This window comes from Danio rerio, chromosome 13 (assembly GCF_049306965.1).
Source record: "Danio rerio strain Tuebingen ecotype United States chromosome 13, GRCz12tu, whole genome shotgun sequence".
Classification (NCBI taxonomy): Eukaryota; Metazoa; Chordata; class Actinopteri; order Cypriniformes; family Danionidae; genus Danio; species Danio rerio.
In genome coordinates, this window is record NC_133188.1 from 9042684 (window position 1) to 9070044 (window position 27361).

A 27361-nucleotide genomic window follows, 5' to 3' on the forward strand; every position below is an offset into this window, starting at 1 on the left:
TATTAACATGCTCTTTAAATAACATGGGCAAAATATACAGATGATTCTTAAGTGGGCAAAGATTGGTCAAAATAAACTGTGAAGTAGACTAAACTTTTCTTTTGAGTTGTCAAAGTTCTTCATATGGTGATAACATTATGAAACATTTGAATCTAATTATACTTATCATTGCACATTTATTGATTCAAATGAAACTGCTTATTTTTTGTTCATAAGCAGTGGTTTTTAAAGTGGGGGTTGCCTTAAAATCAAGGGGCTTCACTTGCTGATTTCCAAAAATCTCATATATTTTATTAAACTATTAGAATTATCATATTTTATCAATTATTATATTTTATTTGCAACCCCTGGGGGTAATTAGGCTAGATTAACATCACAACAGTAGTGTTAGTTATAATATTAAACTTTGACACCTTTATGGCACTCACATACATTAAAAATTAAGGCCACGACTGAACAAGAAGGATGATCTCCAAATGGTTCAAGTCTCCAAAAATAAACCAAAAATAGTCTTGTGCTGTAAACATTGTGCTCACCAATCTTAAGTGAGGTTAATAATAAATTAAACAAAATGAATCATGATTATGAATGAATACATGGTTGTAAGACTGTTGCACTTTTTTGTGTTGCCAATATGCTTATGTTCATATAGTACTATTGGCTTGTGTGCGCGCCATTGTGTGCAATATTTGTATGCTTATAACCACCTCCGAGCATAAATGTTGTCGCGAGGAGTTGTTATTTTAGGAGTCGCGGGCTGAAAAGTTTGAGAACCCCTGGTCTAGAGACCATTTCCTCTTGTGTCTGTTTACTTTTGTTTACTCTGCCCCCTGGTGGTTAAATCGGTCAGAATTAAACGTTCTTCTCATAACTGCAAATCAAATCGATTATTTAATAAAATGTCTCCGCTTTAGTCATCTTGATTCTTATATTATTTTATTTGCTCACAAATAGTTGTGTCATCAGATTAATCTCAGTTCACACTGACCATAACAGACCCAGGTTACAATACTGTGGGCTCCACCATCACATTGACCAAACAGGTGAGAGGTGTAACCGCACTGTGATGTCACAACTGTGAAGGAGTATAATGTGGTTTGAACGGAGGTCAAGAGGGAATCCTGCTTGCAGCCCAGAGAGAGTCTGAAATGGACATACAGAAACCTCAGCAACAGTTCCCTGAAAATTACTCTGAGGTCACGGTTAGCTCAAGCGCAGGTAAGAAAATTGCTTTTAGTAGGTCTACAAAACCTTTCTAGATTTTTAAATAATTATATTATGATTGACGGTAAGAAAAATGTATAATAGTAAAAATAACTTAACAAGAAACATCACAATATACAGTTGAAGTCAAAATTATTATTCCCCCTTTGATTTTTGTTTATTTTTAAATATATCCCAAACGATGTTGAACAGACTCAGGAAATTTTCACAGTATGTCTGATAATGTTTTTTCTTTTGGAGAAAGTCTTATTTGTTTTATTTAGAGTAAATAAAAGCAGTTTTTAATTTTTTAAACACCATTTTAAGGTCAAAATGATTAGCCCCTTGAAGCTATCTTTGTTTAGATAGTCTACAGAACAAACCATCGTTATACAATAACTTGGCTAATTACCCTAACCTGCCTAGTTAACCTAATTAATTAATTTCACTTTAAGCTGTATAGAAGTGTCTTGAAAAATATCTAGTCAAATATTATGTACTGTCAAGATGGCAAAGATGAAATAACTCAGTTATTAGAAATGAGTTATTATAACTATTATGTTTAGAAATGTGTTGAAAAAATCTGAACAGAAATTGGGGGAAAATAAACAGGGGGGCTAATAATTCTGACTTCAACTGTATGTCTCACAATGACAACTTTGAGTGGAACTGATCCTAGAGATACTACACTATCTTCAAGTGTTTAAGATGTCGCATTAAAATATTTGTCCAGAATTGTGGTTTATTGGAAAGTTCAGCTGAAAATGAAAATATGCTCATCCTTTAAACATTCATAAGTTTATTTTTCTGTTTAGATGCAAAAAACTCTAAAAGCCATTTGATATTTTCTTCAAAAATTAGCATTTTTCCCCTACTTTTGTGTGTTGGCTCACTGATTTTAGTGATGGATAAGTTCTTTTCATTGCCTTTCAAGTGAAATAACTGAATATAAATATAGGAGGTTGAGAAAAACTGTCTTTTTAGGAGAACATTTCAGACGGCATATAGAGGTTTTTGCATCTAAACTGATCATATCTTCTTTTGTTTTTAACAGAATGATTTTTGGGTGAAATTTCTCTTTAAACTAGGCAATAGATAAATTACAATTAAACTATGACATTAATTGTAATGCTATCACTTGTATAATGTTTGTCTTTTTATTTTATTTTCACACTTATAGTGGCTATAAATCGTTTAACAAGAGACAAAAGCTTGAATTTCCCAATATGCTTTCATCATGTTGTTGTCATTAATCAATTATATTATTCAAAAAGGTAATGATTTGCACTAATCAAATAATTGCTTCATACTGTTTTTCTTTTTTCTTCTTTTTTTTTACATTCTTCGGATGATTTAAAAAATGTTTGATTCACACAGAGGAGGTAATCTAAATAAAAGATTATTACGAAGAGAAGCGTTCTGGATTCATAAATTAAAATCACTTAAACCAAGAGGAATAAATGAGGAGTTGGATCTCTCTGTGTTGCTTTAACAGTTTGTTCCTTAGCTATAATATTAGGAATCGTGGATTTTGAAGTTGTAGTGACACAAATAATGAGATAAAAATGGATTTCAATGTTTTTGAACTGTCGGAGTTTCACTGACGACGGAGACATGAGGGAATGATGATAACTGATTTGCTATTTTCCTATAAAATAATGTTTTTGAAGGTACAGTAAAGGTATTTTTCGTGTGGTGATTATGATTTACTGAAATGAAAAAGAGACTGTTGGCAAACATCAAGTAGCCGTGTAGATGATTGACACAATATAACAATTTTTTTTTTTATGTTTTGGACAGTCGGAATTTCATGTATAGATGTAAATATGCTATTTTCCTGTAAAATAATGGATTGAGGGTAAATATTTCTTGTGTGGTTGGTCATGTGTGTTAAGGTTAAAGATTTTCTTCAATCATCGAGCGACCGTCAAATGTATTTTTTGATGTTATGTACTGTCGGATTTCCATTGTATTAATGTACACTTGGCAAATAATGATAATTAATATGCTATTTCTCAGTGAAATAATGTTTGAAATATGAAGGTAAATAGTCCCTATGTAATTATGGAATAATGAAATAGAAATGAGAGTGGCGTCTATGACGCAGTGTAGGCCTAATTGATTACGGGATAAAAGGGTGGAGTTAGAGGATTGTATCACACACTGGAAGGCATTGTGCCGAAACGTTTGTGTTTTTAAATCACCCGAAGAATTTAAAAAGAAGAAAGAAAAACGGTACGAAGCAATTGCTTAATGAGTGCGAATCATTACCTTTTTGACGCATTGACAAGATTGACGCACCAAAAAAGTTTCTTTAAAAACCACAAGCGCGCAGGGCAAACTTCAATACTCGACGCATGTGAGTCATTAAACAATTGAAATTAAGTTGTTTTTTCAATTGAGTACTTTAAAAAATATGCTGAAATGATATCAAAATGTAATAATATTAATACAAATAATAGGCTACAACAAATTATTAGAAAATTTAATAGGCTCAAATTTGGTGATATGCTTATGGGACATGCGGAGCTGCGCATATCAGTGGATCTTCAGTGTTCGGGCTTTCAGCAGTGAAATTTAACCTACGCTGAACTGAATAAACACAACATCAACTCTGAAAACTAGACTGAAGCAGTTTCAATTGACTAGAACTTCTATGTTAAGCTGCTTTGATACAATCTACATTGTAAAAGCTCTATAGAAATAAAGATAAGTTGAACTTAGTCACTTTTTATCTATTACAATTAGTTATGACACTCAAAAATCTAATTTCAAGTTTGGTGCACTTCCTTTACTCTCAACGGTATTAGCAACTGGAAACCAATTTGACAAATTAGTCACTTTTTTCCCTCATTGTTTACCTAAGCTAAGCATAATCCTCGATTCTGACATTTCTCCCTCTCACGATATTGAGTTCAGGTGGCAAATCCTGCTGTCTTTTGAATTCCTGTACGTTTGTTGTGAAGCATTAAGGCTCTCAAATCCCCGTCCTCAGCGAACATCATTTTAGAAATGTGTTTCTGCAAATCCAACATCTCAGAGTTTTAGTAGTTGGGGAAAATCTGTCGCTGTCAATAGGAAATTGCGTGTAACTAGAGATAGAGGTCTGAGCCAAGACTTTAGCAGTGACAAAGAGTCTCTTCACATTTAATTCACCTTTTTGACTTTCCGCCTGTCAGATATAGATGTCCAAATTCACCCAAGAAAAGTTTCTCAGAAATCTGAGAGTGTCAGGGATGGTGGAGCACGAGCAAGACCATACCCTTCACCATCCCGCCGCAGACACCGAACTACCTTCAGCAATGAACAGCTGGAGCACCTGGAGTTGGCTTTCAGACAGAACCACTATCCTGATATCTACTACAGAGAGGAGCTTGCTAGGGTCACCAAACTTAATGAGGCTCGCATACAGGTAACCGAGCATTTAACTTGAATTTTACATGATTGTTAACCTGATGTTACTACTAGTAACTATTTGGTTATATGTTTCTGGGGTGGTTTACATTGATTGTAAAGCATTCAGTGACTGTTTGGATCCCTACCCTGCTGAAAAATCCAGCTTAAACCAGCCTAGGATTGTTGGCTGGTTTTAGCTGCTCGAACAGCCTGGTTTTAGAGGAGTTTTAACCATTTCCAGGCTGGTTTCCAGGCATTTCCAGCCTAGTCTTAGCGGGTCAGGCTGGGAGATGACCAGCTAAAACCAGCTTGACTAGCCTAGCCAGGCTGGGAGCCCAGCCAAAACTAGTTATGTCCAGCTTAAAGTTGGTCAAGTTTGGTTTAAGCTGGTCATTTTCCATCCTGACCAGCTAAAACCAGGCTGGAAATGGCTGGAAACCAGCCTGGAAATGGCCAAAACCCCTTTAAAACCAGGCTGGTCGACCAGCTAAAACCAGCCAACCATCCTAGGCTGGTTTTAGCTGGATTTTTCAGCAGGGTACTAATGCTCCATTAATGCTAAAGGCGTTTTTTTTTTTCAAAAATTCTAGCTTTGGATTCATAAACATCTTTTTACATAGGTTATATACACTCACCTGCCACTTTATTAGGTACACCTTACAAGTACCGGGTTAGACCCTCTTTTGCTTTCAGAACTGCCTTAATCCTTCGTGGCTTAGACTTAACAAGGTACTGGAAATATTCCTCAGAGATTTTGGTCCATATTGATATGATAGCATCACACAGTTGCTGCAGATTTGTCAGCTGCACATCCATGATGCGAATCTCCTGTTCCACCACATCCCAAAGGTGCTCTATTGGATTGATACTGGTGACCGTGGAGGCCATTTGAATAAGGTGAACTCATTATCATTTAAAAAAAAAAAACAGGCTAAGATGATTTTTGCTTTATGGCATGACGCGTTATCCTGCTTGAAGTAGCCATCTATAAATGGGTACACTGTCATAAAGGGATGGACACAGGATTTCTCACTGGACATTAGTCTTTCTCGCTATTCTGGTATTGATCCACACTTCTTCCAGTTTCTTCCAATGTGTTGCTTTGACAAAATTTTGTCACCAATGGTTTTTCAGAGATTTTTAATCAGGTGTACATCAGGCCTCTTGGCTGGCCATTTCAGTATTTTAGTGCTTTCAGTTTTGAGGATGTTTCACCCATTTGTGACTTTTAACTATATGTATTTATATTTACATATTATCCTAACAAATCATACATCAATGTAAAGCATGTTTATCTTATCTTATCCTGTTTATACAGTTGAAGTCAGAGTTATTAGCCCACTTTGAATTTTTTTTTTTTTTAAATATTTCCCAAATAATGTTTAACAGAGGAAGGACATTTTCACAGTATGTCTGATAATATTTTTTCTTCTGGAGAAAGTCTTATTTGTTTTATTTCAGCTAGAATAAAACAGTTTTAAATGTTTAAAAACCATTTCAAGGTCAAAATTATTAGCCCCTTTAAGCATTTTATTTTCCTGTTCAATAGTCTATAGAACAAACCATTACTATACAATAACTAGCCTAATTACCCTAACCTGCCTAGTTAACCTAATTAACATAGTTAAGCCTTTAAATGTCACTTTAAGCTGTATAGAAGGGTCTTGAAAAATATCTAGTCAAATATTATTTACTGTCATCAGTGCAAAGATAAAATAAATCAGTTATTAAAAATAAGTTATTCAAACTATTATGTTTTGAAATGTGTTGAATTTTTTCTCTCCATTAAACAGAAATTGGAAAAAAAAAATAAACAGGGAGGGTAATAATTCAGGGGGGCTAATAATTCTGACTTCAACTGTAATACAGTCAAGGACAAAATTATTCATACCCCTGGAAAATTCTGACTTAAAGTTACCTTTTATTATTATTTATTACCCACTAAACTGCTTTGTCTGACTGTTTCTGTTTTTCACCTGTTGGATTAAAAGTGTTCCTAATGAATTAGTATGCTTTAGAACAGCTTGGACTGTTTGTGATGGTATAGAACTTTGGATTTCACCGTTATTCAAATGGTATTTATCATTTTAAACATGACAATTTTTGTTTAAAGGTAAATAAAAGCGGAGAATGTTGTTGTTTTTCCAAAATGATGTCTCTTAAATGTCTTGTTATCTTTTGGGAGAAGCCTGTGTCATTTCAATGTCAAAAACAAAACAAAATGTGTTGGTTAAATATAGATAACTTCAAGTCAGTATTTGCCAGGGATAGGAATAATTTTGGGCTTGACTGTATATAACTTTACATGTTACTGGGCAAATCTTGACTGATTTTGATTACCTGAGCTGACTTTGAGCTAAATCTACAGGTGTGGTTCCAGAACCGTCGTGCCAAGCAGCGGAAGCAGGACCGTATAACCCAAAAATCGCTGGCAGTAAGCATGATGCCAGTGCGAGGGCCTCTCTTTAGCACCATGTGCGTGTCTTCCTCTGCCATGGGGCGGCAGTGCCAGTGTCCTCATTCCCTGCCTCACGTCCCGCAGTTCTCTTCAGTGCTGCCCCCTGGAGGCTACCCACCCCATCCGTCTTCTGGCAGTCAATTCTCCAGCCCTTCTGGTTCTCTCCCATCACAAGCCAACAGACAGCCTAATGACTGGTACAATCAATTGCGCAACATTGGGCCATCCCCCACCTCAGTGCTCTCACTGGCCTCTGTGCCAGGACTGGAAAGTACTAGTCACTGGAACTAGTAACGATTGACATTTTTATCTTCCCTTTTGTACAAGAATCTACATAAAGTATACAGAATAAAAGTTTTCAAAGACAAAGCAATATTGATTTTTTACTTCTTTATTACATTTGGAGTCACATAGAACATACTTTTATTGCATCTTAGACAAAAATAATTACATTTATATTGATTACTTTGACTACTATACTAGGTTCTTTTCACACTGAACATGTTTAGGATTATAAATAAGGACCATTATGAATGTCATTTTCTCCATTGAAATGCACAACAGACCCTATGTACATCTGAAATACATTACTCCAAGTAATCAATAACAGCTTTGGTTAAAACAAATTAGACATTTTATGTAAAATTGTGTGGTTTTTGCCATGTTATCCATGTAAAATGAACATGCACAGGTCAATGAAAGTCTTTTAAGTTTCTTGAAAACGTGTGAAAAAACAGTTTTTATTTATTATACTACATAATGGGCACTTAAAAACAGTTCTGACTGAAAACTTTCATACCGTTTTCCTGCAAAGCTGCTATTTTTACTTTCATTTTGATCACACAGGAAAAGGTTTGGCTTTATTAGTTTTGTGTATAAAGGTTTTCCAAAAGTAGTAGATAAAAAAAAAGCAATAAAGGCGTCATTCATTCTGATATTGTTTATAGTTGCTTCACCCCAAAAACATTCTAAATGTTTTCTAATCTTGAAAAACGAGTATTTAAGTGAGTATTGGGATGAATCACATTTTAAATGACTTTTATTAATTTAATAGAAAAGCATTACATTGACCCATATGACATTTTGTGTATGTAATAAGTTGAAAATCAGTTAAAACTTTTTGTTTGGATGATGAAGTTCTGATTGTTGTCTTTTCAAGACTTCACACTTAGCTGATGATTGATTATAAAGCTTGTTTGGCATACGGTCCCGGGTAAGAGCTATGAGCTCATAAGATTTTCAAGCCCGGGGCTCCCTCCCAAGGCAAGAGTTTGAGCTCCGGTAGATCTCGAGAGCTCCTCTGCTATAGTAGCTAATGAACATAGTGATTGCTCTTAAGAAATACCAACTTACTAGGAGCATGTCTATGGTGCTGATTTGGATTAGTCAATTAACATACGTTGCATGTTTTTGGACTGTGGGAGGAAACCGGGGAAAGCCCACGTGAGCAAGGGGAGAATGTGTAAACTCCGCACAGAAACATCAGCTGGCTTGGTTAGGAATAGAACCAGTGATGTTCTTGCTGTGAAGCAACAGAGCAAACAGCTGGGCCACTCTGCCATCCATCTGGAAATGGAAGATGAGTAAGAGGTGGAAAAGGGTATTCTTCAAAAACGAAAATGGCTATTATATGGAACTTAAGGTATTTATGGTGGCTCAGGAATCGTCTGATTGGTGAATCATAAATTGAATAATGCGGGACCAAACGCAACCAATTAAAAGCATGTGATCTTATATATAATTTATAAATAAACTTCACAAAATCTCTGGTGCCTGTTATTAAAAGCAACTGTAAAGAAAAGCTACATAGGGAAATTATATTTTATACTGTAGGTGCAAATAGGCACATTGCACACATGAGCTTTAATCTTTATAGGTAGATGTTCTCTCAAACACTGTTTGAGATGTTTTACTTTCAAATTGGCATTTTAAAATGACAGTCACAACGATGATCTCTTTAAGGCAGACAGAGCAAGTTCATTCATTCATGAGCAGCAAATTTGTCGCACTTCAGCTTAATTTAAACAACAGCTTTGCAGAAGAGCATTTCCGCAAAGTATTTATTCAATAATATCCATTTTTACAGATGACAAATTAGGCAGTTTATACATCAAGAGTCCATTCTGACAGGAAATACGCAAATGTGAGTGCAAAAATTACGATGGCATGACTACACAACACCTTTGATCAGTGAGATGACCCTTACCATTTAATTTTATGACATTTAATACTGGTTATACTAAAGCATGACTATACTGTGCCTGTGAAACCGCACACACGAAGGAATGTCCTGGAGACTTGTACATCAGAGGTAATCTGCATTCACAGTAAGGCTGTTGGTGTATTTGTTGTTGTTTTTTTACTACTCCAGAGACGTTGCAAACTCTGCATAGTCAATGTAGCCATCATTGTTTTTGTCATCGTCTCTGAGGACATCATCAATAAGGTTGATGAGATCTTCTTCCCTCATTGGTTGGCTATCTCCTCCTCTTTCCTGGAAACCAAGGTTAGGTGACAACATTAGTTATGACTAGAAGGGGAAAAACATAACAGATAAGAATGCATTTTGCATCTTTTTTTTATATCTATAAAAGATACACTATATGTTACTGTCAAAGCTCAGTTTGTGCTTGTGCATACTTTTTTTCACTGTATCAACTTTTTTTGAGTTTTGAGATTGAACTACACACCTGGGGTCTGTTCTTTGTACCTAGCTTAAATGATCTTTTCATAACTGATAACTGATCTCTGCCAATTTTTGTTCGCTAATCAGATTAAAATATCTGATGAACTGGGCCCTGTTTCAGAAAGGAGGTTAAGTTAAAACCTTCAGAGTGTGTAACCCTGAAATAAGAGAAACTCTGGGTTTTCTGTTTCAAAAATGGCAGGCTTGTCCAACGCGAGAAAGCAGGGTAAGTCAAGCCTGTTTCTCAAGGAGAGGTCTCCTTTTTTAAAAGACGAAGTGGTATTTCTTACCTTAGCCTTTGTCATTCATTGCATACATTTCAGTCACAAAAAATAAAATAAAATAAAAAAATAAATAAAAAAATTACGAGAATGGCTTGTCCTTTTTTGGGAAAATTACAATTAGAATCAACACCATAGTTAAGTTTTACTGGCATAGTTATATTACTGCAAAAAATAAATAATTAGCTTAAATTCACTGACCTTCGATGGGGACTGTAACTTGATTAATGAGATTATTATTTGTTCTAAAAACTATTTTTTAATACTGTTTACATTCTTAATGTCACATCAAACTCTATCACTCGATCAATAAAATAGGCAGACAGCCAAGTGCATATTTAAAGCTTTTAAACTCAATTTTAAAATGTTTATCTTAAACTGATCAGCGTGTAAAAGTGGAAACCTTAAATTAAACATTTCCACTGAACATTGAGTTAAGATTATATGCATTCGTGTTTTGTTATATTTGTTGTAGAAACTATGCAGTAGTCCATTTTATGTAATTTAATGCAATTAAATTTTAAATCACTCGGCCAATTCCCCACTTTTTCCAAGTGAAAAAGTCTATAAATGTCATGTTACGTTACTTTTTTTATTATACTTAAATATTTAAATACTTAAAATATTTTAAATGTAAACTTACGCATTAACTTGAGCAGCTATGTTTTCCCACGCTAACTCTGTTTCGTCGATGCAATGGGGTTACTTTTTCTTCTTTAAATACATGGTCATACCTGCTATAACTTAGCATGAACACATAAAATTCAGCTGGAAAAGAAAAATCTCTTTTTTTTCAGATGGCGACTCGTAATATCTGCACTCCATTGATAATGCCTTTTTATAGTGGCGGTTTGCGCGCTTAACTCTAAATTGGTCTACTCAGACTTGATTAATCTAACTCAGATCAGCTATTCTGAAACAGAAAACTCTGAGGTTTTTAATCTTTTGGCAAGTCAACTCAGAGTTCAAGCTTAAAATTTGAGTTGGTTGAACCTTCTTACTGAAACAGGCCTCTGATCTGAGATTACTGCTTATGCTGTAAAAGACAGATCTATTGATCTGCGCAATCATGATCAGCAATACAACGACTGGCTGCGTAATGACATCATCTGAATAATATTTAATTGTCCATGTAAGCAAAATTATATAAAATTCATAGTAAACTGTTTAATATGACATGCAATAACTTTTCACATTTGTTGGGGGCTGCAGGCTTTACACTTTTAGGGCTCTATTTTGACGGTCCATGCACAGAGCGCAAAATGTTGGCCGCAAACGCTTTCAGGGCGTGTCAGAACGCATTTTTGCTAATTTAAGGGCGGGAAAATCCGCTTTGCACCATGGCGCAATGGCGCATGGTCTAAAAGGGTTGAGTTTATTTTCTTAATGAGTTATAGGTGTGTTTTGAGAATAAACCAATTAGAGTCTCATCTCCCATTCCCTTTAAGAGCCAGCTGCGTCGCGCCATAAGCGCATTTTGACATTAAGTTCACTTTCGCTTTTGCTCTCGTGGATAGGGAAACCTTTACGCACAGACATCAATTAGCCTATAAATAACTAATTCCATTTGTTAAGCGCAAAGATTTGTTTAAAAAACCATTTCTAAATTCAGTTCTAATTTCCAGCAAACGAATAAATGAACAATAATAACCAAGTGAGGTCAAAATACTGAGTTATTTCCAATTACACCTGCCATGCCCCATATGGTCTAAAATTTGACAGGTGGACAAATCTAAGCTTGTTTTTAATAAAAAAAATATAAATATGGATATAATAAATAATACTGCTAATAATAATAACATTATACAAAAGCAAATTGAATGAACTGAAAAAGCCTCCTGAGATGAAGAAAGTAAAGGCAGTGGTTTTTAAATCTTCATGTAGGCTAGAAATTAAAATGTTTTGTAATATTTAATTTATATTTATATCCTGTATATATCCTGTATATATATATCCTTAAGATATTATATATTTTTCATATGTAAAGATATTTGCGTATTGCTCTGCATCTTGTTTGTAGTGTGTAAGCCAGGAGCACTTTGCACCAGACAATAGACCGACTTTGTTCTGGTCTTAAGATCAGACTATTTACAGTTTCTCAAAATAGCAACGCGCCAAAACACGCCTTTTTTTTAGACCAGAACGCCTATGGGCACACATTTGAGCGCAAATGCATTTGCTATTTAAACAGCGTGGCGCAACTCCACAAAATGACCCTTGCACCGAGCTAAAAGTAGCAAAAGAGTATTGCGCCGCGTCTTGCGCTACATTGCGCCGGGTGTATGATAGGGCCCATAATGTGTCGAGAGTATTTAGCAATTGATTTAGTTTTACATTTAGAGCAGATTTTCTTTATTATAGTAGCCTAGGCCTATCCAAGTTTCTAAATTGGCATAAGAAATAATGAACTGTTCAAATTAATTTTGCATCAAAAAACATTTTGATATTGGTAATGGTGCTGTGCGAAGCATGAAATCATCGTCATAGCTGTCAAAAAAAAGTCTATGACTGCATAAATTATTATTTCTTTAAAAAAAAAAAAAAAAAAAAAAGTTGAATAATGTGCATGTCTATTATCATACTTACACTATTTAAGGTACCAGCTTTAGTACGTGTTTGTATCTAGAAAGCACATGTTAATAAACCTTCTCTTTGAACCCCATGGGGAGATCCACCCCGTGTCAGCTTTGTTTTTTTATTTCAGAGTGCAGACTGCATAAGTATATATACATTGTATTTTAAAACTTATATGTATATAAACAAATATTATCAATTATTTATTATTAAATATTAATAATTATTATAAAACATACAATATATTTATAAAAATTTTCATTAACTATTTTACTAAGTGTATATAACCTATAGCTTACTACTGTAAGAAAATATCAGCATTTGGTACATACTTTTAGCATGACCTTTTCTTGAAAAGGCCCGATCTAATCCTGTTTATATGAAATAAACCTGCTCCCAAGCAGGTTTGAGCTACTACACCTGTTGGTATGACAACAACTCTCAGATGACTTTTGAAGAATGAAACTATCCTGGACCGTGAGAAATCGTCACTAACCAAATCCAGCTAATTGGGTAATCAACGTGCGAAGAACTGATCCCTGCAGCCTGTTTATTAGAAACACTTTAGGCTGAATATAAAGGTAAATTACTCTTACTTGAGCAGTGCCGCATCATGCATCCTGGTGTAACCTGCTGTCTAGTCAACGTAATAATGAGCTCTGTGCAAGGAGTTTCATCCACCTCTTGTTAATGTTTAGCCACCCACTGATAAGCTGTATTTATTTTATGATCGATTTAGGTTTCCTTGGTCGATATGTGTTTGTTTATTTGATCAATTCAATTTATTTTAGTTCAGTTTTGTTCATTCAATTCTTTATTACATTTTTGACTGCAGTTTGAGGTAACATTCCCCATCTCTTCTCTAATAAATACAGGGTTCTTACACCTTTTCCAAAGTCAAATTTAAGCACTTTCCAGGTGCATCTTTGAAATTTTCCAGCGCTTTACAAGTCTGGCAAATTACATACATACTTCATCACATTTTATCAGATAATCAGAATTTTATTATATAGTACAGTATTCTAAGAAACTATTAGATGGCATTTTTATGCCAAGGCCAACATTAAGTTACTATCTTTAGCATATTAAATATACAATGTTTTATCTTAATTTTTAAAATAGTTTACTAGTTTAAAATTCAAGCATTTTTAAGGATTTCCCTCCCTTAACCAAATCACTTTGAAAGTGGGGTTTGAAAAAAAAAAAAAAAACACAGTATATGAAACAAATATGGATTGCTGTCAGTAGAATGTTAATATGAATAAATGCAATACTCATTAAAGAATAATTTGTCCAAACTTTAAACTTGTAAAGTACATAGAATAATGTCAAGTTTAATATCAAAGCACACACACCTCCCTATGAACATGTGTAATGGCAGTGGCAAGCTCAAGTCCATCCAGCAGATTGTTGCCATCATAATCGTGCATCTTAAAATAGTGCAGCTGCAGCTCTTGAGGTGTCATTTCTGACTCTTGCTTTTCAACAATCCCTTCTAAATGCTCCATGATATGCCTACAGCGGAACACAAGAAAGGTTCAAATGCAGTGAGAATCATATTGGTACTTAGCAGAGATTTTAAAATGATCAGCCTCAGTTGATAATGGTGACCTTTGGGACAGTCATTCTGTTGCAATAAAAGACTTTTTTTCTTTGTATTAAAATGCAACTGTGATGATTATTTTTAGAATAAACAATAGAGATTTTTAAAAATGAAACAGGCATAAATAAATAGTACACAATAACATCTACATGCATTAGGCATGGGAAGATAACCGGTGTCAAGGTTGACAGCGGTTTGGAAAAGTCAAAGTATTAAAACCGTAATTTTTTTCTGTTATACCGTTTCTAAAGTACATGTAAGGTTTTTTTTTTTTTTTTTTTATACAAGTTTTTATTACCATTTATTTAGTATCTCCAGCAGAAAAGGACCCTCAACAGCAAAAGCTGTTGGTCTGCCCACTATTCAGGAAACATTGCTTATTGCTTATAAACCAACATACAAACATGCTATGGACCTGAACTGTACAAAGAGTTTCAAATTGTTTTTAAACTAATGAAGAAAACAGAAGTTAAGTTTATTTTAATTATTTTGCTTGACACGTTTACTGCTCCAAACTATTTCAAATGTTTTTTTTTTATAAAAAATATTGCATTCAATGGAAATAAAAAATTTTTTTGTTTTTTTTTACCAGATATTTAAAAAAGAAAATTTTATAGTAGCAATCACAATACCATGATAGTGTGAAACCGTGATATCCAAGGTTTTCATACTATCAGAATCTTATACTGCCCATGCCTAACATGCATTTAGAAATCTGAGGATTCACGTTCACAAAATTATTAATTCTGGCAAGAATTTGTAAACACATCTACTGATAGCCTTTATACTGCATAAATAAAGAACAGCATGTACTTAAAACTTAGATATTGAATATAAAATGCCTTTTAAAACATTTACTTTCTTTTTTTTCCAGAAAACAACAGAACAAGTGTTTTCATTTGTTGCAATTGAAAATCAGGGTTTTGACTCCTTAACTTTACTAGAGTTACAGAACTGTTATTGTGACAAAAGGTTTTACAAGCATTTCTTAAAACACTGATAAAATTAATGTTTCTTGAGCAGCAGAATAGCATATTCAAAGGATTTCCGAAGGACAATGAAGACTAGAGTAATGATGTTGAAAACTGTATTCAAGAAAACATTCCTTTTGAACTGTAACACTATTTCAATTTGGCAGTTTTAGAGTATTTTGATCAAATAAAATGCAACCTTGGTGAGCAGAATAAGCTTTTTAAAAAATATTTTAACTTGTAGTTCAGATACCTATTGATCGATATAGATAGATAAATAAATATTAAGAGATAAAGAGAGAGATTTATTACAACCTTTGATTTTCCAACATATTTGCTGAAATACAGAGATCAGGTCAAGCTGCTCTGCCACAGGGGTCATTTGGAATTTGGAAAAGAGTGCATCAAATCAGGTACAGGACAGGTTTCATCATGAATTTGATGCAATCTATATATCTGCAGAACAGGCTTTTAAAATATTTTAAAAAGAAGTCAGCTCACCAAGGGTTCATGTATTTGATCAAAATACTCTAAAGCTTACGTTTCATTACAATTTAAAATGTTTTATTGTTGGATGTAGCCTAGTTTTCAACATCATTTGGATTCTTCACTGTCCTTCGGAAATACATTGAATATTATGTGTTGCTACTCATAAAACATTATTTTCAGTATTAATAAGTGCTACATGCATAGACTTTAAGACCTAACGTTATTTGAAACCTACAATTTTGAATGTAAGAAAGAAAGAAAACGTACTCTCTATCCTGAACCATGTTCCTGTCCAAGCGGGTGATTGGTGGGGGCACTTGATTTGAGCCAACTGCTTCTCCATGTTGTCCTCCATGGGCCCATACAGACAGCATACAGCCGGAGCAGACCAGGAACCAGCTCCATAGTCTGAGCTGCCCAGATATTTCTCTCAATCTCATTACACTGAAATCACAAGACAATGATGGGAGAGCACGAAATTAGGATGACAGTTTCATTCATTACTGCAGCTGAAAGCAGACCTCAACGATAAATACCAGTGACAGCAAACACACATTTATCTAAGAGTTAAGATTTTGCTAAATATATGTGCAATTACGAAAAACGTACATCTATTCTTATAAATGTGGTGTTAAGGGTAAATGGTTGCTGACATATGGATGAACTTGAACATTGCTTTAACAGTCACTGTTACACGTTCGCGTTGCTCAAGTCCAAGGATATCAATACAAATACAGCGACATGATAACATAAACATAATTTACTCACAGTTATAAATCACAGTTGACGGGCAAATATTCGTCCTGTTTGTTCAGCCACAGTGGAGTAACAACGAACTCCTGCTGTTGTTTACTCAGCGCCGCGCTTTCTGACTGCTTCGCTTGCCGTAGTTGCCTTTCACCTTATGGACACGACAGCTAAACTCTGATTGGACACATTTTTACAACGTTTCATTTTTAGTTTGTTTTATTTCTACGCTGATACTGTAAAAAATACAACGTTATATCTTATATGACATTTAAAGTAAAACTCTTGACGTGGATTTCACTTATTACGTTTATATTTTTGTATAAAATAATTAGCCAAATCAAATCTCATATAGTCGTAATTTATCATTTTTAATAATTAAAAAAAGAGAACATTTTATAGAGTACAATCGAATAGTATCGCATTTTTTGTTGGCATTGGATGTGTCAAACTAATTAGGAATAACAGCTTTTTAATTGGCTTAACGTCATATGACCAGCATAATTAAACGTCCTATTAAACCATTATATTCACATTTCAAAGAGATTTCAGGAATAATAAACTATAAACTAAATTTTTTTTCAGGACACGACAGCTGCATGCTGATTGGATTTGACTAAGCGTCATAATAAGTCAGCGCACTGGTGTAATCCACACACAGACAGCAGAGGAATGAGTGAGCGCTTCAGTTACTCATGATGGTTTTGTGGCTAGTTAATAGATCACCACGATCACCTGCATGGCAAACCACTGCAAAGAGAATGAAAGGGCCAAATCAATTTTCCGACGGCTGGAGGTTCAGTTTGATGTTGATATCGTAGAAACGTTATAGTCAGTAGACGTGCCGTGATGTTTTCTAGCAACTATAGTCCTTTGATTGTATATTTTACTGGCTAAATTGTGAAACAGTAGAATATAGGCTAATGATTGATTTATTATTATACATTATTGAGTTTATGAATATTATTTTGATAGTTTAAAATGATTTTTATTAACTACGTCCTGACGGTGCCACGCAAAAAACTATATAATTTAATAATTTTACAAAACATTTTACGTTTCTGTAAACGTTAAAAAGTAGAGAGTCCGCAGTCCGCCCTTTGTTGTCAATTAGAAAATGATGTGTGTATGCTACAGGCTTCAGTGTACATGTCTTGCTGAGTTTTGTCAAGCAGGATTATTTTAAGTCGCCCACTAGATGGGGCCATTATGTCAGTAGGGGTCTGGACAGGCGTCTCATTTTATTAGGATTTGCATTCTGTGGACGTTTTTGCATTAAATAGCCAGCATTTTCATGTAAACAGACTCATAACTCAAGTCTCATGCCGGACTCTATGTTGGAAGCAGCTTTTTTTCTTGATCTTGTAATTCTATTACAACCAGCCCTGCAAATAGTTAACAAGATTTAATTGCTTAAATAGATTTAGTCATCTTGCAGTGGGGGGATTTCAGAGAAATAGGACAGAGTTGTCATGGACAAGGCTTTGCTTTGTAAAGAAGACTTGTTGAAGTACGTTTAAGGTCTTGGCAGACTGTTAACGCATTCCTTTTGACCTGTGTTGCAGCTCAGTGTTTGCTGTGTGTGTACTGAGCGCACACATACTGTAGGATGTTCCACTGTTAAACAAATGTTTGTTTTTCAACTGTAAAAAAAAAAAACTTTTTAAATTTTTTTTATTTTTATGATAGTTTTGAGGGTTTAATCTGATATTGATGGTAAAGATGTTCATGCTTAAATCACACATAGTGATCAGGGGAACACAATTTACAGGGCCATGAGGCAATTAACTTTGCAAAGGGCCCAAAAACTTGTGGCACTGTGGCTAAAACACTTCAAAATATCTCACAGGTAATTTTCTGCTGAAAAAAATGTCTTGGAATGACACAGGGATGTCTTGTGATGGCACGAGGATGTGTCGGTGATGTTGATTTTTGGGGTTGAACTAGTTCAGATAGATTTTGGAGTGGCTGGTAGCACCATATAATGACCAGGTCTGACCAATGACAGGTTTTCCACTATAGGACTAAGTCTACCCCAAACAAGGAACCAAATGTAAGTACAGGGTTTCCACACAATTTGGAAAGAAAGAGTAACATTACATTGAATTGACTGGAAAATGTATCATACGTTCTCAGAAAAAATGGTACAATATTGTACCAAAGAAGGTACAAACTCTTGTCACTGGGGCAGTACCTTTTTATGGGACAGAATTGTACACAGTGACAAGACACTTTGTACCTTAACAGTGTTAAAAATGCTTACCAAACATTTAAAATGCCTTTAATGTTTAGTTTACTATACCTATAGTTTAATGTTTTACCAGTTGTTTTGTATTTTTGTATTATATAACTTAATAAATCATGTTTATAAGTTTCTTTAAGCATATCCGATTAAATACTGATTCTTGTTTCAATATGCAAATTATTCATAAATCACTTTGCCTCAATCATATTTATGTTCATAGATATTGTAATAAATAAGGAGTGGTACAACATTTATGTAGCTTTTTTTATGAGAATAATTGTGCACCTTTATTTCAATTGTACCATAAAAGGTACAGTTTTTACAAAGGCACAAAAGGACATTGTTTGTACCACCGTGTGTACCTTTTTTTCTGAGAGTGTATGATAATAATAGTTTTTCTTCTCTCTAAAGGCTGTTGTAAAATCCACAGACTAACCCCTGTATAGTATTGCAACTAGTATGTAAAAAGTATCATCATTTCCTTTACATTGGTTGTGTGTATGTCACTGTTCATTTTTTAATGTAAATTATTAAGGTAAGAAACACAGTGTGATTAAAGGGATTCTCCACCCAACAATTCTCTCAGAATATACTAAGCCTCATGCTGTGGAATATACAGCTTTTCTTAGTCCAGTTAATGCAAGTGTCATTTCTCAAAGTTGGTTTATAGTTTAAAAGCCTTTACATGTTAATATTTTTTTCTCTCACACATATCATTTAAAGACACTGATTAAGAAATTAGGTTTGTGTGGATGCTTGTCTCTGCTTTGTGAGGTTTTTGAAGCATGGGGGTACATTAAACTTGAGCTCACTAAAATAGCTCTTCCTCTAAGTAAAGAAATTCATAAAGCCTAGCCTACATCTGGGCAGGGATAGGGTGAGTTAATGAAAGAGTTTTAATTTTTTAGAGAAGTTTACACATATTTAATATTCATGACTCCATGCAACAGTCCTTTGTTGAGAATTTCCAATTATACAGTAGCTTAGTTAAAATGATATTAAAAAAAATCTATCATAAATTCTGATGTCCGAATGATTAGCATTCGCCTTTAAATAAAGGCATAGCTACTAATGGCATAGTAAGAAAGACCTGATAACAATAATTTCTTCATTCATTCATTTTCTTGTCAGTTTAGTCCCTTTATTAATCTGGGGTCACCACAGCAGAATGAACCGCCAACTTATCCAGCAAGTTATTACGCAGCGGATGCCTTTCCAGCCGCAACCCATGGGAAACATCCACACACACATTCACTAAGGACAATATAGCCTACCCAATTTCCCTGTACCGCATGTCTTTGGACTGTGGGGGAAACCGGAGCACCCATAGGAAGCCCACGCGAAGGCAGGGAGAACATGCAAACTCCACACAGAAACACCAACTGAGCCGAGGTTCGAACCAGTGACTCAGCGACCTTCTTACTGTGAGGCGAAGAAGAATAATTGAAGAATAATTGTCATAATTAAAATAATTGTAAATATTCCTTAATATTAAATATTCATTCCGTAATATTATAAGGAATGATATTTAGTTCAGAAAGTATGCATAAATGTAACTGAATGCAACTTAGCAGAAATGAACATATTTAATATTTTTAAAAAATAAATAACAATGTTATCACTTTTAATTCAGTATACAGTTTACAAACAAGCTCTCGAGGAGCTTGTTTGGAATACAGTTCAGTGATGTTAACTTAACTCTTATCAATATGCCTACTTCAGTCACTGAAATGGGCAAAGCCTTTATCATGTTTGTTTGCACATGCTCAGTGAGTTTTCCGTTGACAGTCGGCAGTCACTCCTCTGGTCTCGGTGGAGCGCGGTCCCAGAGAAGCAGGCGGGATGTCTTCCCGACTCTCGTTCTCTCAGTACCGCTTAGAAGCGGAGGTCGACCGCTGCCGTTCGGAGTGTCAGTGGGATAAAATTCCCTCTTTGGTGGAGCAGCTTGCTGCCGCGCGCCTGCATGACGATGGTAAGTGCGCGTTCCACAATAGAGTAGAATAGATTAGAGCCAGTATAGATGAGTGTGAGTGTGTCTTGTTCCGCATGATCTTTGCACCTTTCTGTCAAGCCTACGTTTGTAGTGTGCTCTAATATCAGTCAACAGATGTCTGTTTTGTTGTAGACTGTTTTGTGTTTGACTGTATGTAGTTAGATTTGTTTTGTCAGTTCACTCTTTAATAAGAGAGAGAATGTTACTCATGTGAAGCAGAGATGTAAATACATGCACAGCACACACGCTTTAGTTACAGGTAGAAGCTACTTCACTTTAAGGAATGATTTACTCGCCATCATATTTTTTTCTACAGTATGTAGGCCCCCACATGCACATTGGTTTGCAGTGATGTTTAAGTTAGTGGGATTTTACTGAGTGTTGTCCATGGTGAAATAACTGACATAAACTGTCACTGGAAGTTATGATGTTGAAACTCTTTGGACTAGATTAATTTGAAAGTGCATTATTCCACTGATGTGTTTGTTCTTTAAGGCTGTTATAGGCTGTAAATACTTTTCTAAACACTATTGTCCTTTGACCCGGATGTTCTTTGACCTACAAACCTTGAAAATAATTCACTTTTATGTGTGAATGTTATAGCAAATTATTGCAATTTCTTCTTGGGTCACATATGGGCTAATACACACACATACATTGCAAAACTCAGCAGTTTCTTGCAAATAATTTGACTTTATATTTTTAATATGAAGCATGTGAGTTGATCATTTACACACTGTTGTATACACAGAATCAGAAAACTGTTACTGTTGACAAGTTATACAGTAGAAAATGCTGTCCTTTCACAGTGGTATGAGAATGGTAAACATGCTGCTTAAACTCTGTTCCATTTTCACTGTTAAATCAACATCAGTAAGCTAGAGGTTAACACATGGCACTCCCAGGAGGTGTGTCCACCTCTGTCCAAATCTAATCTCTGACCCAGCACATCTTGTTTCGCCACTGCCATCACTCAAACACTAATTTCACTGTCAAGAATTAAACTCAGTCAGTATAAGCACAACATTAGGACATAGTATTGTTCTTATTTTACAAATGGGATGAATATTTTTAAGTGATAAAATTTAGCTACTTCACATTCTGTTGAGGTTGAGGAAAATGTCATACATTAACTTGATACAAGTCGGAATTTTGTGTGGAGTGAGAGATTAAACTAAACAGGAAACATCTCATCCAGTGTTTATACAAAATGCTAAACGAATGTTTTTAAGCACGTTTTTGGTCAGACTCTTAAGTTGAGCTCAAACAAACAAGCATAACTCTTTTAAAAAATGGTCAGAATGCTGATCAAAAATCAAGACATGTTAATCACTGAATGGCATTCTGTTGTGATATACAGTAGTCCAATTACTGACATTAAAGGCATGAAGTCATTTATGAACAAAACACGACTATAGACTTGTTACTGGTGTGAATTTAAGGGCACCTATGATGAAATTTATCTTTTGGAAGCTGTTCAGACAGAACTGTGTGCAGTTATAATGTCTCCACAGTCAACTTTTTAAATATTTTGGAGCAGGAAACATGTCAGGGTAAATAATTCAAATGACTGTAAAAAAACACAGATTTCTTTACAGTTTAAAATGGCTTCTTTGAATATAATCTGCTGGAGATACTGTTGTAAAAATTACCAATCTTACACATATTATAGGAAAGGTATAGCATGAAATGTTGGCGGTTTTAAAACCTTGACTTTTCCAAACCGCGGTATACGTCGAAAATGGTTATTGTCGCATGCAAGAGAGATTACCATAATCAACCAGAATAAAAAAATGTTCCAGTCTTCCTTCTTCAGCCTTTACTCTGTTTTTCTCTGATTGTCTGCAGATGATTACAGGACACTGCTGCTGGCCGAAGCGCTGCTGGAGGAATGTCTGCTGGAGAACATGACCCTACTGAAGAATTCTACTCCTCTGACTGAACATTCACAGCTTAAACTGGCCCGAGCCAAAGCTCAACTCGACAGCATCCTTTGCAGGGGACACCTAGAGGTCTGGCCCTGTGTTAATTGGAGTCTCTTTATTTTTCTTTATTTCTTGAGAAGCTCGTTTGGAGCAAAGTTCAGTGATGTAACTTAAACTCCATCATTAAACTGAATTTAAAAGGTTTGTTCACACAAAAAATTACAATAGTGTAATTAATCAATCTTATGTTGTTTCAATCCTCTGAGATCTTTGTTCATCTTCAGAACACAAATATATAATAATAGGATATTTTAGTTGAATCATGAGAGCTTCCTCATCCTTCATATACAGCATGGGTGCTCAACCCTGTTATTTAAGATCTACCTTCCTGCAGATTTCAGTTGCAACCCATATCAAACACGCCTGCCTATAATTTTCAAGTGCTGTTCAGGTCCTAATTATTTGATTCATGTCCGTTTGATCAGGGTTGGAGCTGAACTCTGTAGGAAGGTAGATCTCCAGGAACAGAGCTGAGGACCCCTGATATACAGCAACGGTCCCAAGATATTTAGAGCCCTGAAAAGGAACTTAAAGCATTCCATCTGATTTTTGTCAATCAACAGTAATCATACAAAGCTACAAGAACACTTTTGTGCATCTAGAAGATCCTCAGCTTTCCCTTGTTTACTCCACTCTGCTCTATGGATTTGACATATACTCTCATTTCCTTAGCTCCATTCTTGAGAGAGGATCCCTTAGTTCCACCTCAGGCCTTCAACCTTTGGACTACCCCTAGACCAGGGGGGCCAAATCTTGATCCAGGAAGGCTTGTATCGCATATTTTAGTGCCAACTTGCCTTAACAAATCTGCATGGATGTTTCTAGAAAGCTTAGTAAGAGCTTGATTAGCTAACCCAGGTGGGTCTGATTTGGTTTGGAACTAAACTTTGCAGGACACCGACCTAGACCCTTTAGCATTTAGCTCGGGTTTCTCTTGGCTTCATTCTTCCTTGGCTTAACAAGGGTCTGTCAGTCCTCACACTCCACTAGTCTATCTCTGTCCTCTGGTCCCACTTTGGGCATTAATCCAGCCATCTGGCTAGACCTCTTCTCTCTGTCACTTTGGGTCTGTTGGGCTCCATCTTCCCACTGGATGCATCACAGCCTGCTGGGCCTCCAACTTTCAGCTTGCCAGGTCTTCGACTTCACTCCTTGTCTCTTCTTCTTTGTTTAGGTCTTCATCTACAGTATTTTGTCTCAATCTCTGTCATTACCCCTTGTTGTAATTGAAGGCATCTCCATCATGGCTCCTCCATCCCACAACTCCTTTTTGGGCCTCAATCCTGACTGTACTCTGGGTTATACCTACTGCTGTACCTGGCTTCTTCCACCTTCATCATCACTCTGGTTACCCATAATTTTCCCTAGCTCTATTCTTTAGAGGTTGAGCTGCTGCTAATAAATATATGGAAGAGGAGTTGTTCTTATTGCCCTCTTTCTTCTGTATCCTGTAACTTTTCTGCTTACCTAATTCAGAGTCTACCGCCAATCAATCTTTTAGTCCATTAATTCCATCTCTGTCAGTTAACACCAGATCCTCAGCTTTCCATTGTTTACTCCACTCTGCTCTGTGGATCCGACATAGACCCTCATGCCCCCAGCTTCATTCTCGAAAGGAGATCCCTTAGCTCCACCTCAGGCCATCAAGCCATGCACTCCCCCTAGACCCTTCAACTTTTAGCTGGGATTTCTCCTGGCTTCATTCTTCCTTGGCTTACCAAGGGTCTGTCAGTCCTCCCACTCCACTAATCTATGTCTACCCTCTGGTCCCATATTGTGCATTAATCCAGCCCTCTGGCTAGACCTCTTCTTTCTGTCCCTTTGACTCTGTTGGGCTCCTCCTTCCCTCTGGCTGCATCACGGCCTGCTGGGCCTTCAGCTTTTAGCTAGCCAGGTCTTCGACTTTACCCCTTGTCTCTTCTTCTCTATTTGGGTCTTCATCTACAGTATATTGGCTCTATCTCTGTAATTACCCCCTTGTTGTCATTGAAGGCATCTCCACCATGGCTCCTCCCTCCCACAACTCCTTCTTGGATCTCAATCCTAACTGTACTCTGGTTTTTGCCTACTCCTGTTCCTGGCTTCTTCCACCTTCATCATCACCCTGGTTACCTTTCAAATTCCGTAGCTCTTGTTTTCAGTCTACTCTGTATCTGCTTCCAGAGACCCATCCGTTCCACCCTCCCTCCTGAGATGGATTTTTTATGCACAGACGAAATGCGCCTTTAGGGATCTGTTTTGCTTCCTTTTTCTTTGGTTCGGTTTATTCTTTTTGTCCGATTTCCTACTTACAGTTTTCATTCTTATCCATATTTATTTGATAGTTTAAAGACTACAGAAACTACAGACTACAATTTTTATTGAGGAATGCTCATTTGTTGTGTGGTTTAGATCATAGTAAGTTTTAACATTTGTTTAGCATTAAAAAACGAAGAAAGATTTTCAAATATTATTAAACATTAATTTTACTGCAACATTAAATCAATGGCAAAATTTCTTATGCAGTTTTTAATTAAACCAACAATCTTAGTAATTATAATAGCAACACTGTTATATGGCTAAACTGTGCCACCAAACAAACAAGCTCAGCCAACCTGAATTTGTTCAATTGTATTTTAAATCTCTGTTTTAATTTTATCAGAGGCATTGCCACTCGACTTTCTCAATTAATGGGAACCATTCTTACTCTTTCCCTGTAGCCTCACTACCTGAATGAAGCTCTGCTCCTGCTGGCTAAAGTGCACTATGTGCAGGGACGCTACAGGGATGCTCAAGGGATGTGCGCCAGAGCGGGAGTCGATGATTTCACCCACCAGGACCAGCCTGTCTACCAACTACGAATGTTGGCAGAAGCTTTTGTCATCAAAGGTATGAACTAATGTATCAGTAATATCTCATTAATCCTCTCTTGTTGTAAAATTGAGTAATGGGAAGGTAATTAACATACAGTAACATGCAGTCTAAATATGTAGGATTTATGAGGAGTTGTATAATTTTATAAGCTCAGCAACTTTTTAAGTCTGCACTAATTGTGAAAAAAGGTTTATTTACAAAATATTATTTACACAAAATCCATAAGTGACTTTCAGTCAATTATGTAGTTCATGTAATATTCCTTATATGGTTCTTGTACAGGCAAGACTATGCATGTATTTATAGAGTAATTAAGTCATTTCCACTGCTCCATTCCATTGAGCATTTACCTCAGGCATGCTTTTATTGGATTCATATCCAACTAAAGTGTACAGTGAAAGAAACTCTGCACTGAATTCAGCAAGTGTAATTTGGTCGCATTACAGTACTTAGAATATAACTATGGAAAAAGCCCAAAAGCAGTTATGCGTCATTGTCTGAAGGGAAGCTTCTATATATATCTTTGGTTTTTAAAAAAAGTTTTCCAACATATCATCTTGTGTTTGTGCAACGCCCACTAGTCTTTTGTGCCACACACAACTTTATAGCAGTCAAGTGTTTGGAGTGAGTAACATTTTTAATAGAAGAAATTTATTTAAATATTTCATTTATTTTCGGCTTAGTCCCTTTATTAATCTGTCATATTCTGAGCTATTATTTGTTTTCTCCACAAGATGTCGCCATTTTCCCCAGTGTTTCTGTTTGTGGTTCATTTGTGTTAATTTGGTTCAGCTGTGTCTTGTTAAGACTAGCCTATATATTCTACCCTCTTGTCTTCACTTGTCACTTGGTTTTTGAGTTTGATGTGCTACCGCTGTTGCCGTAAGTCCTCTTGTTATTACCTTTTGTATTTTTTTGGCTATAGTACCAGTTGCTCTACGGAGAACTTTATGTTTGTTACTGCTTAGCTTTTGGAGTTCCTATGTTTTTGCCTGGCGGCTTTTTCTTGATGATTTTGGATTTCCTTAATAAACACCTTTGTTTGAACTAGACTTTGTGCCTTAGCAATTGGGTTCACCAACTCTCCCTGTGGCTCATCGTTAAACCACTGGTCTACTACACCAGCGACCCGGGTTCGAGCCTTGGGCTCATCACAGAAAAACCAAGTCAAACATGAACCCTGCTGAGGCGTCTGCCCAAGAAATGGTCTCTATTGTTGCTCAGCATGACGCTACAGTCAAGCGCCATGAGGCGGCCTTGATTCAGCAAGAAGCACTTATGGAGAAGCATTCCCAGTTACTATCAGAACTCATGACTTCCATGCGACAACTCTCTGACAGTCTGCGTCAACGTCCAACTACATCCCCAGAAGAAGCTTCAACCCCAACACCTGTCATTCATACCCCTCAACCTCAGTTTGAACCACGTCTTCCCCCTCCGCAACGCTTTTCAGGGGACCCGGAAACCTGTGAGGGGTTTATAACTCAGTGTGACCTCACTTTCAAGCTTCAACCCTCCACATTCCCTTCAGATCAGGCTAAGATCGCTTATATACTCACCCTATTATCTGGCAAAGCACTTGCTTGGGCAACAGCAATCTGGAATGCTAAGTCTCCCTGCTGTACTAATTACTCAGCTTTTGTGAAGGAATTACGGCGTGTATTTAACCATCCCCTTTCAGGACGAGAGGCTTCCAAGCACCTACTCACCTTGTGTCAAGGAGGTAAAAGTGCCGCAGAATATGCCATTCAATTCCGAACAATTGCTGCAGGAGCAGGCTGGAATGATGAGGCCCTCATCGTTTGTTTCCAGAATGGGTTGTCTGAGGCCCTCAAAGATGAGTTGGCTACCCGAGATCCAGCTAAAACCCTTGAGTC

At 36.1% G+C, this 27361-nt stretch overlaps 3 protein-coding genes across 8 annotated transcripts in view; 2 read left to right on the forward strand and 1 right to left on the reverse strand.

Annotated features, from left to right (window-relative positions):
- The first annotated feature begins 980 nt into the window (after positions 1-980).
- Positions 981-7348, forward strand: prop1 (PROP paired-like homeobox 1). The gene is given in 3 exon segments (NM_001177461.2): positions 981-1218; positions 4383-4615; positions 6968-7348. Coding segments are annotated over 3 exon segments (684 nt in total). The 5' UTR covers positions 981-1148.
- An 89-nt stretch (positions 7349-7437) lies between these two features.
- Positions 7438-16545, reverse strand: mcfd2 (multiple coagulation factor deficiency 2, ER cargo receptor complex subunit). The gene is given in 4 exon segments (NM_001005939.2): positions 7438-9551; positions 13954-14113; positions 15929-16105; positions 16430-16545. Coding segments are annotated over 3 exon segments (465 nt in total). The 5' UTR covers positions 16102-16105; positions 16430-16545; the 3' UTR covers positions 7438-9419.
- A 453-nt stretch (positions 16546-16998) lies between these two features.
- The window catches only part of ttc7a (tetratricopeptide repeat domain 7A), a 73256-nt gene continuing 62893 nt past the window's right edge, over positions 16999-27361 (forward strand). For 4 of the 6 annotated variants that reach the window (XR_012389126.1, XM_073920586.1, XM_073920587.1 and 1 more), the window contains exons 1-3: positions 20447-20625; positions 22495-22658; positions 25331-25499. Coding sequence is in view for 4 of the 6 variants with exons in the window: in XM_073920586.1 (XP_073776687.1) it covers positions 20496-20625; positions 22495-22658; positions 25331-25499 (463 nt within the window). In the remaining 2 variants the exon portion in view is untranslated. Of the gene's footprint in view, positions 17085-20446; positions 20626-22494; positions 22659-25330; positions 25500-27361 lie in introns of those variants that run through there. The other 2 variants (XM_073920588.1, XM_073920589.1) reach the window with 1 other exon arrangement.